This window comes from Neopsephotus bourkii, unplaced genomic scaffold (genome assembly GCF_033783945.1).
Source record: "Neopsephotus bourkii isolate Nb327-2 ecotype Australia unplaced genomic scaffold, CSIRO-AGI_Nbou_v1 NB_1600, whole genome shotgun sequence".
Classification (NCBI taxonomy): Eukaryota; Metazoa; Chordata; class Aves; order Psittaciformes; family Psittacidae; genus Neopsephotus; species Neopsephotus bourkii.
The window spans coordinates 3,352,755-3,366,362 of record NW_026902076.1 but is presented as its reverse complement, the minus strand read 5'-3'; the positions used below and the strand labels follow the sequence as shown (position 1 = coordinate 3,366,362).

The 13,608-nt window shown below is 37.8% G+C and overlaps 1 protein-coding gene across 1 annotated transcript; it reads right to left on the bottom strand.

The window, feature by feature from the left end:
• Positions 1–2,570: 2,570 nt before the first annotated feature.
• On the bottom strand, positions 2,571–13,185 carry LOC133222505 (cysteine-rich venom protein TEL1-like). Its single transcript, XM_061372250.1, has 8 exons — positions 12,986–13,185; positions 7,754–7,815; positions 6,892–7,023; positions 5,599–5,689; positions 4,961–5,106; positions 4,310–4,404; positions 3,536–3,624; positions 2,571–2,917 (listed from the first exon to the last, which is right to left on the bottom strand). Exons 2-8 carry the CDS (start codon positions 7,811–7,813, stop codon positions 2,790–2,792), a joined length of 741 nt encoding a protein of 246 aa, XP_061228234.1. The 5' UTR covers positions 7,814–7,815; positions 12,986–13,185; the 3' UTR covers positions 2,571–2,789.
• Between the last annotated feature and the right edge of the window lie 423 nt (positions 13,186–13,608).

Sequence of the window (13,608 nt, the reverse complement as noted above, 5' to 3'; positions counted from 1 at the left end):
TCCAGGATGAACAGTCCCAATGTTCTCAGCCTGTCTTCATAGGGGAGGTGCTTCAATCTCCTTATCATCCTTGTGGTGCCCTCTGAACTTGCTCCAACAGCTCCATGTTCTTCTTATGTTGAAGACACCAAAACTACACACAGTATTCCATGAACAACTAATTGGAGTGACTCAAGCTCTCCTTGAAGTCTGTATCGAGAGGCTGGATCATCCAGGAAACTTTTCATCTCACCTGCTACTTCTTCTATTCCACATCAATAGGGTAGCAGAATCTTTTGAAATCCCTTATGAAATTAAGCTTAATGCCTGGACACGCTGCAGCAGTCCAGCAGGATTAATGAAGCTCCAGGGTAACGCATCACTTCATGATGCAGAAGATCTCTGCCAGCTCCTGCGGCTGCCATGCTCAAACACCATAACTGGATATTCAGAGCACAATGCTGGCTGTCTTGGGAGGGAATGCTCTCAGAAATCTCTGATAATAAAATAATTGCATGGAAGGAGTTCTAAAACCCATATCTTTGTTTGTTAGCAGAAATTTAATCTTGGAAAACATTCCCCAAAACACCTGAAAGTTTTGCCAGAAATATGTATCCTCCTGTAAGGCAAATGCAGTTTTAAAGAATAATATTTTCTGAGGAAAATGTAAGTTTATTTGAAAATTTTCACCCAGCTTTGGTTTGAATTACACTTTCTACAAATATTGCCGTGGTTGTAAGGAACCTCAAATAGTGGTACACAAGTCACAATGTTGAAACTGAGCTTCAGGCAAGCAGAAAATCAAAGCTACCAGAACTAGCCATCGTTATCCTGGAAACTGTAAATTGGCTTAATTTGATGGCATAAATTGCTTTAATGTGATAGTAATTTGGCCAACAGAGACAGAATAAAATGAAAGGAAGAAACAGCTACCAAACAGTTCCTATATGTAGTAATTAATTAGCTAGTATCAGCTGAGAAATTCTGTGCAGGTAAGCATTGAAATCAGGCCAGGGTAGGCCCAGAACTTTAATTTCTAGTAAAAGGTGGAGGCAGCAAAATCAAAAACTGCTGCAGTTGAATGTCTGGGTATGGTTCACCCTCTCGTGTTTTTAACCAGAACTGCAGGCCCATGGAGAAAATTACTTTTGCCTGTGTGAAATATGAAGGGAAGGTGCGAAGTAGAATAAGTCCTGCTCAGGGATACTGTATGTGATTCAGGATCTATGAGAGACCAGCGCACATCTTGAGGAGCAGAAGGAGGACTGTGGGACAGCACATGGGTGCATGGCACCAGGATGCATCACTTGGGAGATGTGTTAGGAGGAAGGTTAGTGGGAAGTAGCTCCTCTGTTCAGTAACACAATGCTGTTCCAGATGTTTGCTAATTTTTTAACATCTATCAGAGTTTATAAACTGTAAGCAAAAACTTTCTATTTCCTCTGCAGCTACCATTTTATTAAATTACAAATATAAAGATCAGATAAAAGCTGATATATATATATTAAATCTATAAGATGATTCTGACATACTGTTTTATCAATGTAATTGCATTTTCAGTGTCTAAAGAGGCATGATTGTGATAATCCCCTTACGAAATGGGTCAGAAAGTTTCTCCAGGTAATCAATGCCATTGACAGGTAGCAAGTCTAAGCCCTCAGTTCTGGGTCAGTACACGCAGCCCTTTGAATTCATGCCCTGCATTGTAAAGGGCCTCGAAAGATATGGAATGAAAAACTTCATTCAAGGAAATGCATTGCTAGAAACAATACACAAATAAACATGGCATCCTAGGCCAGAATTGGTGGCCTGCTTATAGGAAGAGGTGGGAGAAGGCACAAGTGAGGCCTTCAGCTGAACTTAATCCCCTTGGAGAAACCCTAAGGGTGTGTACCGCTAGGAACTGGCGCTAAAATGGTTCCTGGGAAGTTCTGGAGAAAATCAGACATTTTGATGGAGATTTGGGGAAACTTGGATCTACTGCCTTTTTTTTTTTTATTTGTTTGGTTTTTTTCTACATGCTGCAATGAGAATTCCAAGCAAACGTGGGATTTAACTTATTCATAGGGAGGATGGGAAGCAATACATATATACCACTTTTTTTGTATGAATGATTTAAAAAGGGTTTATATTTCTTGACAGTGCCATATGAAAAAAAAAGTATAATTTTTCACCTGCATACACAGATGTATCAGAAAATTTGTCTTTAGGGCACAGAGTAAAAGCTGGCAGATTCAAGGTGTGCCTCTTATTTGGCTGTACAAAACAATGTGTCACTTTTTGCTTTGACTTTTCATGTCTTATCCCCACTCAGATAAAGTATCAAAAAAAAAAAAAAAGAGGCTTGAAATATTCATAAATGAAAACATTGAATTATAAATAATTTCAGTGAAAAACTGTTTGTGAAGCAGTGGTAAATCACATATTTATTTAGCTGGAATACATTCCATTTATAATCAAGGAAAAAGTAACAGAAGAAAGCTATGTGTCATTTAGCATATTTTGCAAAAGACACAAGAAGTTTTAAAAGTGTTTGTCCCATTAAAAATAAATGAATGTGTAAGATTTGCTGTAAGGAAAACCACAAAGTAACACATCAGTAGCTTAAGTGTGATTTCTACAAAGCCTAAAATAACATCAGAGATTATTTTGAGCTACTATACTTGTTTAGGACTGAAGTAATGGTGAGATACCAGAAAAAAATGTCACCTATAGGTCAATATGAGCTGATACACTGAGAGTGAATACACTTCACAGTGAGCTCTTTCCTAATAAGTCTCACAGCAGCTATAATGACATCCACCAGGATATTATATGATTTGAGTGGTGCAGCCACAGGTGGCAGGACACTTCGCCTTCACCAGTGAATGGTTACAACTAAACAACATCTTCAGATTTCTGCAGTTTCCAAAGAAGTCTTGATACTTGCAAGGGTTGGCTAAAATACAAGGGATAGAAACAGATGAAACAATAACTGAAAACCAAGCTGTGATCTGATATTTCTACATTTGTATGTCTTTATAGTGTTTGTGCTTCTGCTCTGCTGCTAAAATTGCTTGAATATTTTAGAAAAGGGAATGCAGGCAGAAAGGTGATATCTTACAGTTCCCATCTATTTGTATGCTTTGACTTGCTCCAGGTGGGAGTCTGCAGAAGCCAGGGGCCTGTGCAGCTCTTCACGTACATGAGGATGTGTGACAGTCTGTGCCCTTACCTGCAGAAGTGCATCAAGACATTCTGTCTTGAGCTTTCCAGGAGAGGGCAGCAGAAGATTGAGTGTGATAATGCTCAACAGCAACACAATTTCACAATTTACCTGTTGTCACAGGATGGCTGAGGTGGGAAGGGACCTCTCGTCCAACCACCCTACTCAAGAATGTGCCTATTCTAGAGGGATGTTTAACTACTGTTATTTCTGGGGGCAGGGAATGAAAGAGGCAGTTCTAGGATCTTTCATCCAGATAAGCAAGAAGTAACTCTGCAAAAGTTAAATGCTACAAAGGGACTCATTATTATTTGAGGTACTTGTTATAAGGAGGGGAATAAATTCACTTACTGCAAAGTCCTCTGTCACAGTGGCCAGGACATTCTGCACATTTTGGTCCACTTCTGTAAGGTGTAGCTATTTGCATTGCATTATTTCCTCTGAAATTGGAAAAACAAGATCAAAGTACACCTCTGAACCGTTAAAAGGAGTTTATGCTATTTGTCACAATAAAAGACACTCAGAAGATTCTGGATAAAATTATTTTCATAGTCAGTCATGTTTTAGTTTCAGATATTAATAGAATACAAGAACTTTGATTTTAAATAAGAGGAACAATAAAGTTTGGGGAAAGAAAATTAATGAATTATTTGCATTTATATAGCATTGTCAGCTTAAAAAAGAATTTTATGTGCTTCCTAGTTCTGCTTTTTGAATGGCTTTCAAATTATTGTAGCTTATTAGGAAATAACCTCAGCAAACACATTTTGACAAACAGGGTGTTTCAAATATGCTCTTTACCTCTGTGAATATTCATTTGCTGTTGGCTTTCACTTTACTTGTGACTTTCTTGTGGTCAGAGTTATAAAATGATTTGTGCACGCCTGATTGTGATGGAGACTGACCTTTGTTCATATGCTAGAATTTGCCTAATATCTGTTTCAATGTGAAATATAAGAAATATTTATATTTAATCTGACGTTAAACCCACAGCTCACACTGGTATTTTCAAAATTATAAATGGTTAAAATGAACAGTGATATTTTTATCCTACACATGACTGCAGGAGTTTTTGAAAACATCAGTAACTACTGCATCTTAAATGAGTAAAAAGACAATACGTACGGAGGACAGTATTGGCAAACATAAAAGTAGTTGAAGGGGTTCATAGGACAGTAGGCAACTGCACATCCAACCTGGTAACTGTTATACCAGATTAGCTGTAAGGAAAAAACATAATGTTATTTCAGAGTCACGTTTTATTGAATTCTCATAAAGAAACTCACACAATAACAGAACCACAGGATATTGTTTTGTCTATTTAGCTTTTAAGTTTACAATTTAGTTGTCAGAAAGAATAAACAGAAAATGAATAAACAGTTACAGATGTTTCTGAACTCTGTTTCTGCCAGGACCCTAAAGTTTAAATTCAAATATTTGCATAATAAAAATTTTGTTTTGACATTTCTTAAGTATCTAAATCCTTATACAAAAAAATATGTATTTCTAAATTAAAGCCATGAATATTCTTTCCTTTTTTTTTTTTTTTTTTTTCTGTCCTACAGAATAATATTTCTCTTCTGGACAGCTCTTCCAAAATACTGGTTCCATTGTCTCAGAGTTAGATGAAAAAAAAGTTTAATTTATCTTTGGATCAGAGTGTGAATAAAGGTAAAGTTTTGATGATAGTGATGATTTTTTTTCTGATGAGAAACTCAATTAACTGTCCTCCTGTAACCCTAGTGTATCGTTGCAGTTTGTTTCAGTTCTCCATACCTGGGTATAGCTCTCGATATTGACATTTTTTGTGACTGCTCCATATCCATACTTGAAATTGGAGGACTGACTGTTCCAGACTTGAATTACTTCAGACCATGTTCTTGGGTAAGATGATAGTAATACATTCTCACCACAGGTGACACCTGAAGTGTAAGTAAGTCTGTTTATAACTCAGGAGAAAAGCAAGCTGTAGGGTGGGAGGTAGGACAGAGGGGTTGTAGCTACAACCTAAAAAAAATCTCTACAATGCCACCTATTTGCAATGTGATATTCATACTGCACCTGTGAAAGCTGCACTAAAAGTTACTATGGTTCTGGTGAGCTTCCAGTCACAGATACTACTTTGACTGCAAAATGTTACACAAAAATGTCTGCACTTAGTCATACTGACAGTCATCTACTGTGCCATCTTGTCTCCAGCAGGAGCCAAATGCAGACGCTTCAAGGTACAAATATAGGGTAAGTACTTAGCATCCCCCTCTCTCCAGTTCCAACAATTCGCCTGTAAGGGTATTAGTCTGACAAAGATATTCTACAGCAGATTAAAAGTTATCCTTATTTCTAGTTCACATGCACAGGAGTCATCTGCAAACTGCCATCAACCCCTCAGCTTGGGATTCATACTTCTCATGTACCATTAATGATTCTCTGATCTTTTGGGCTGATTTTCATCTCACACCTATTTGCCCATTTCTGAGCATTTCTGGCAGCATTCTCACTCCACACCTGAAAGACACAAAGTAAGAAGTACCCAGGTCACAGGCAGGTTAATGCAGTACATGAAAAGATAAAAAAAGGGGAGGGATTTGGGTGTTGTGCATCCAAATGGTCCTCAGTAAGAAACAGGGGAGTCAGGCAAGTTTACACTACTGGGATATGGGCACCACACTTCTTCAGCTCTTAATGGCTGCAGAACAGGTTATTTTGCACAGTATCACACTGAACTGATCTCCAGATGGTCCTGGTTACTAGGAATTTCATAACATACTGTTGCTTTCTTTTGGCTTTGTGTTTGTGTTTATCACTGCAGGGTGCAGTGAGCTAATGGCATAAAACTGATTTTGAGCCCTAGTGCAGCTGAGATGGAGTGATAGACACCAGCTAGACTTTGAAGCTGGGGAATGTTTGCAATTCTCACCATGCAAACTTAACCATGAAGAACTGACCAGATTATCTACTCACGGGATAGCGGTAACAAAGAATATCAGGAATGGGACCAATGATGGACAAAGCAAGCTCAGCTAAGGACAAGTGGGTGTGCAGATTTAGGTCCTTTTTGACCCCTGACAGTCTGTGATTCAAAAGCATTCAGCTGCTTGTGCTCCTGTTCCAAGTTTGCTTTATACACTTCTCTTTATCTAGGGCATGTCTTTCTCTAAGGGAGCTGCTTATCCTTCTAAAGATTAAAAGGCGGTATCCATAATCTGAGATCCGTCATTGCATTTTGTACCTTATCCCTGGTTTAAGTGTTCTCACTGAAAAGGCTTGAAGTTGCTATATATTGCAATGAACAAACATAAAGCAAGAACGTGTGGTTCAATGTGCAGGCTACGTTAACATAGCTTTGAGAGCAAAAACTAGATGTGGTTGGGGCAAACCTGTGTTTGTGGTTCCTGTAGACAAATAACCCTAGTCATGGAACTGTTCCTATGTTGCTTAACTGAGTTTTCTAAGTGGAGAAACTAAAACATTTTGGTTGGGAGAGGGATTCTGAATAGCATTTGTGGCCTATCCTGAGAGCTTTGCAACGACTCTACAAGTGCTTTTATCACCAAGGGGTGCAAAATTAAGCATGAAGTCTGAAGAAACAAAGAAACAATTTGATTTCTTCATCTCAACCCCAGAGCACCTTTCTTGCCCTCTCTCTTCACTGAGTGTGGGTTTAGAAGCCTACAATCTTCTGCTAATGATGTGGAAAGCAAGCTTACCATCTTCAGCATGTTCCTGGCTGTGGGAATTACAGATCTCCGTATTTCATTGTGTTGCTCAAGGATCTCTTTTTGGTTTTGAAATGAAAAATGAGTAATGGCGGAAACGTCCACTTGTTTATACTTTACATCCTGGAAAACAATAACAATGAAGGTTCCAGTTATCAGCATTTTTATAAGCAGGGTAAATTACGAGCTTCTTGTCAAAGTAAAGATCTTGGAAATTCCCAACTTTCCTTTATCAGTTCTTCTATACCTATAATCGCTGATTTATTTTTTTTTCTTCCTTCCTTGATTTAAACTGCACTTTTCTTTAGGAGGTGTCACACTAAATGAAATTTGCAGGTAAGAATTATACTTTCAGATGTCTCCACATCAAACAGGTAGAAAGCTTAGCTCTGAAACCAGATTTCAACCAAAATCTCCTTTTGTGTGTGCTAAAAAGTACCTAGCTGTTCTCATTTGTAAATAGCATAAAAATGTGAAGCTGAATCAAAACTTAGGACTGTTATAAGACTATCTTCTGAAATACCTAAGGTTGTCTCTTACATCGTGATGTCAGGTGATGAAACCTTGCAGAGAAAAATAATTAATAATACTTACGTTGGAATTTTCAGAGTAAAACATCTCTCAGGAAAAGATTCTTTCCACTTAATGTCTAAGAAGACACCTCAATCTAAGCTAGACATTCTGGAGAGGGCAAGAGCTCAGGTAGCTCATCCCAGAAAAACTATTAATGTGTTAACAATAATTTAATCCCTGAATTGTAAGGATTGAAAGATCACTAGACCAGAGTAGCCCATGTCAGATACCTATACAACATGTCCAGTTATGGCTCTTTTGAATAGATGATTCCTCCTACCTGCCCATCAGATTGGTGCAGCAAAGCAGCCAGGAAAATTATTGCAGTTAGTAGATCCATTTCTACAGAGAAAAAACAAAACAAAAACAAAACCCCAAATCCATTAATTTCTGTTGCATAGAAGTTTGTGGTATAATGTAGTATGTGAGTGAGATACAAAACTGTTGCAGTCAAGCCTGCCACACAAAACATTATTTCAGTTAATACCTAATACATTTGGATATTCTGAAACTGCAAATGAATACATGATGCTGCATGGACACCACTATCTAGTACAGAGAGAAGACTCTACCTTGCATTGAAGCAGGGACAGTAAAACACATAAAGTCATGTGTTTCTTATGACAGGGTTCATGTTACTGAAGTTAGTGGATTTACTCACTAATTAGTCCTGTGTGTATGAGTCAGCTTACATCTGTCATGTCAGAAATTTCTGTTTATTCTAGGAAAAATGAACATAATAATAAAAAGAAGAATGATGGTTGTCACAAAGAGTTTTAGTCTTCTCAGGTGCTTCGGTGTGACTCATTTACAAATAATGCAGCAGCTTTGATACTTTCATCTTCACTGAGGAGGAGCAAGTTCTGTATATCCTGGTCTGTAACTGGGCACAAGCAGGCCCACTTATAACCCTAATTTGAGGCTAAATTTCCAACCAAAATTCAACTGGGAGAGAAGACCTGGGAAAACCCTGACAGAACACTGAAAAATATGACGGTTTTCAAACATCTTTGTGTTTGAGACCCTTTTTATGTTCATATTTTATGAGTATTCTACACTAGTTCACAGTAGGAGTATACCAGCATGTCACAGTGTGCAGTGTCATAGTAAAAGACTTGCTGTAGTGATGCTCTTGCAGCATTTAGTTTTGAGGTTGAATTACTTCCTCTGAATTTAGATGCTAATAACTATAGGCATAGCTAGAAACACTCATAATTTTTACAAGACAGGAAAGACTTTCTACTAGATTGGATGTCAATCAACCAGAGAACATAAATATACCATATGACTTTTGCACACAGCCAAAAGATCTTAGGGCTAATATTCACAGCAAAATGTTAATGAACAGATGTAAGCCACGAGTCAAAATATCAGAAGGTAGCAATTGAGCCACTTGTTTGAACAAGTTAAGTTCTCTATTTTTTTTAGGTGCCCAGCTATGCAGGGTTTCCACCTACCCTTAAGAAATTAAGCCAAAGAAGAAAAATGAAAACACTGTTCTCTTTTCTCTTGCATGGTAGCAGTGCAAGACTAAATTGTCTGAGTTCAGACTGAAAGCTCCACACCCTGTTGAGTTATTCTACACAAGATGCTGTATTCGTTCATGAACTCACAAAGTAATGAGCTTGGTGTATTCATTTCCAAATTGATACTAACAAAAAAGGTAGCACAGCACTGCCATGCGGAGATGTGAGTTTGAATTCAGTGGGCTTCATTATTACATTATTGTGCCTAAGATAACACCTAAAAGGTTAATTGACCCTATCAAGAGAGTGTGAGCTGGTGACTCCTGGTTACTATAATGCTCCTGATACGAGATAGATGGCAGGTAGATCATTTATTTCAGTACTATATTCTGTTGCATGATATAAATCAGCAAGACATATCGTATCACATCAAAGACTTCATGTTATTCGGATATTCAGACTTCAGCTTCTTTTCCCACACCTGCATAAGGAAACCACTTGCATGAGGTAGAGGAGCTCTCACTCATATTGATGAAGAATAAATTCTTAAACTAAAGGGATAGTTTTGGCCACTGTGGAGTTGTCTTGTCCTTACATGCAGAAACAAAACCTTTCTGGGACTCCTCAGATAAGTGCTACAACTGGAAACATAAACCCATTTATAGCTCCAGAATAAAACTTTATTAAAATATTACTGCATATCATCAATTGTCAGACTGTACCCATCGGAGTAAATATATTTGACAGTATTTTCAAAGTCAAAAGATGACAGTTCCCAGGTACAATTATTTTTACATGTTAATAGTATTCAATCCACTAAATCATTTCTATGTTTCTGAAAAGACAGATTCTAGCAATGTGCTTTTAGACAGCTCTGCCCGAAAACAGGACATTTCATGCAAATTTGATTGACTGTAAAAAAAAGATATTAAAATATATAACTAAGAAGCTAGAAACAAAGTTATATTTGAAAAATACAGTCCAGGCTTTCCATGTTTAGCCCTGGTGCTTCATGCCTCAGCAGAGACTTCTTCCTGCCAGCTGATAAAGCTTTCAAAGGCATAGCAGGTTTGAAAGTTTGTCTTTTCAGTTACTTTGATAAAAGCTTTTCTACTTTCTCTGAGTTTACATTTTTAGCTCTCATTTTGTAAAAAAGAATTTGCTCTGCATTAAAAAAATGCAACCAGTTTACTGCAATACTATAAGGTATAATAGACATTTTGATAGCATATATATCTGGAAGCTTGGATAGATAATTTAACATTTCTAGTTGGCAAGATTCTGATTTCAGCTGTAATGGTATATCCTGACACTCTAAGTGATTTAACATAAAAACCAAACTACATTAGAAAAACATTTCCCATGATTGCCCACCCTCTGTAAAATGAATTAATTAATTTGAAGAATAAAGCAAATGAATTGACGTGTTACTTTCTTTGAAGCCATTTCTCACCCACACGAGTGAGAGGTGTGCTTTCTAAGCTGAAAATACAATTTATTTTTTTAATTTTCCTCTGGAATTATTGTAAGCAGATGTTTTCTCTTAATTAGCACATTTGGTACAACTTAGATATTAACTACATTATCCTTTGTAGCACAGTGCTCAATCAATACTGACCAAGAGACTGTATGGATAAAGTCTCTAATACTGAAATTAAATGCTGCATACATTACCTTTTGTCCAGCCAGAATCCTGTATCTTTCAGGAAAAGAGGCAGGAGTGAGAGGTTCTCCTCACTCTAGGGTTGTATGTATATATGTATGTATATATATATATACGCCTTTCCTTATCAATATTTATTGCTGGTAAATGACATCAGCTTTTGGGCTGCATATTTTAGAAGAAAGAACTTTTGTTAAGGAACAGGTGACTGAAAATGAACCAATCCAACTGCATTGTTCTGGCTTTTTTTGATTATCTCCAGGGCAAAGAAAGAAAGAAGATAAAAGGCCTATCCTTTTGCAGCACTTTAACTTTGCCTTTGCCAAAATGCTTGTAGAATGATCAGCAAGCTGCAGTGCTGATCCTATGTTCACAAAATGAAAGCTTAAACTTAGGGGTGGTTGCTTTGTAGTTGTCTTTTTGGCTCTGGCAAAGGAGTGAAATAATTATTTTGAGGCAGAGACATAAGCCGGCACATGCACAGAATGACCTGCACACTGGGCCACGCAGTGATACTTTCTTCCAAGTGGCTCCTAAACTTCCATTTGCTAAATAAAATTTATATTGCATTATCTTATTGAAGCTAAAAGGCTGTGGTACTAGACTTCAGTGTACACAAAATTCACTCCATGTGTTGCTCAAGAGTAACTTGAAGAATGGCTACAGATGTGTACATTTTCCCCCTTTAGTCTGAAGAGATGCATGGTATGTGTTTGATTTTTTGCTCCAGTTCAGCATCAGTCAGCTTAAGTTTCCTTTTTGCTGAATCTTTGCTTTCACTCATTTATAAGGTAATATCACAAAGCCAGCTTTAGGTCCTCAAAGCTCGCCTCTGCTCTTTTAAACACAGCCTGTCCTGCTTCTTTCCATGCTGCCTGTTGGTTTTCAGGGGGCATGAAATACCTGCACATCTCAGTGTTTTCTTACAGCTCCTGTCCCCATCCTTGCCTTGGCTGTGATACCTTACACACTGAGCATCACTTTTGTCATGCTGAGTCAAATTTTCTGTCTGTAGTACAACTCAAATAATTTCTTTGTTTTCTATTTTCTGCAGTATTTCTGCAGGTATATGCTGTTGCCAGCATTTTAATATCGGATTATAATTCCTTCCTAACAGAAGCTTTTGTTCTTTATTTATATAGCGGGCAGCACTACGGGAAATTGCTTGTGATAAAGTCTCCCATATCCTTCCATGTTCTGAGATAAGGGCAAAGGTGCTTTCTTATCCGAGGTGCTTGTGGCAACTTTGATGAGACCAAGGTTATCGCAGTCAGAAAACCTCATGAACTGCCTACCATGGCCGTTAAAACTGCATCTCTATTGATTGTGAGGAAAGGCAGTCTACCACCTCCAGATATTCAGTGTCCTGGGAGATAGTTCTATTATTTTACTCTATCCAGTGTACTCAGTAATTTTCATTAATTTGGTACAGTCACCTGGGCTTTATTTGTATTGCTAAAATGAAATAATACCACTGCAAGTGTGCCACACCTGTTTAAATAGTGAAATCCATTTGTTCTATAAAGAATGTCTGTCAGATATGCTACAGTTCATGGTCTATGGGTAAAATAATTGGGAAGAAAACAAAGATTAATATACTGACATCCGGGACCATGCTACAAAGACCAGTTTAACACATGAATTCCCACTTCTTCACATGGATTACCTGAAAGGGTGGAGTAATTTAATTAAAAAAAAAAACAAATTCCACAGGGTTCTGCAAGATTAAGCAATGGAAATTTCTTTAAAAAAAAAAATCAGTTTAAGAGATTTGCCTCCAAAAGTTATTCTTCCAGCCCTTATATTAAACCTTAACAAGAAGAACCTGATTTGAGCTCAGTGAAAGAAAAATTCCAATTTCTTCAATTCTTCAGTTCCACTGAAAATAATGACAGCTTAACTAGTGCCTTTGATTAAAATTGATGCTGATCTGTGTGGTTCAGGCTTTGCACAGATCTTTTTCTTAGCTGTACAAAGCACCTTGCAGATCTCATTCTTTTAGCTAACTTTGTTTCGCAAAAAGGAAGGTTATTAATTTCTTCCATCCAACCCAATTCCCCTCCCACTCCAGATAACTATTAGGGAGACAACCAACAGGATAATAATTCAAACAGTTACTGTCAGATGGGGGTAGATGCCACACGAACAAAGGTAGCCTAGGCAAAGTTGTAGATAAAGACAGAAACTAGGACCTTTGCTTTTAAGGCCAGTTCATAACCAGAGTTGAGATGCCGGGCACAGACGACTTGCAAATTGGAAGTTTTGGTTACACCACCATTAAAATATCACTCTGTTGTTTTTAAAGTAGATGAGGTGCGTTCAGCTAGCATAGGAGCAGGTAGAGCAAATCCACCCTCAAGAAACACACAGTTCAAGTACTCACCACAGGTTTTTCTCTGCAATCTCTCAGTTCAAACAGATGTGCTGATTAAATCACAGCCCACTGTGGCACAGCTGCAGTCTTTAAGGGTTGATACTTGCTTTCACTTTACAAAGGAGATATTTCAGGAACCATTGCCTACAGGTGATTTTTCAGGTCTGCTCTCGAAGGCAGACCTGCAGACTCAGTGTGACTGCTCCCCATTTGCTGGGCTCTGATGACTTGATTGCTGAATTTAAGCCTCTGCTGAACGTGGCTTCACGTTCAGATCTGCAGTGGTGAGGGATGAGGAGCAGCAGAGAAAGACTCAACACATCTCTTACTAGCTAGATTTGGAAACAGACCTCTCAGTCCTGGGTTTGCTTTGGTCTTGTCCTTCTAGTGGCTCTATGGAGTGTAGTGTACTTGTAGGCATAATGCAATGTTTCTAATTTGTAAGTTTAAAACTTACTTTGAATGAATATTGTTCAAGTTGTTTGCTTTATGTCCAGTAGCAACTAAATGCTCAACAAGTGAGGCTGTAGACTAAGCACACACATAATTATGTCTGTGTGGTTACCTGAGGCATTTCAATAACTACTCAGTTCTGCTGCTGACAAATCATCCCATAAATAAATATAATAGTT

Excerpts from the sequence above, each read along its gene's own strand:
- LOC133222505 (XM_061372250.1), bottom strand. The coding sequence starts at position 7,813 with ATGGATCTACTAACTGCAATAATTTTCCTGGCTGCTTTGCTGCACCAA. Across the intron at positions 5,690-6,891 it reads CCAGGAACATGCTGAAGATG|GTGTGGAGTGAGAATGCTGC; the intron begins GTAAGCTTGCTT and ends TGTGTCTTTCAG. Across the intron at positions 2,918-3,535 it reads CTGTGACAGAGGACTTTGCA|CCAACCCTTGCAAGTATCAA; the intron begins GTAAGTGAATTT and ends CTTGTATTTTAG.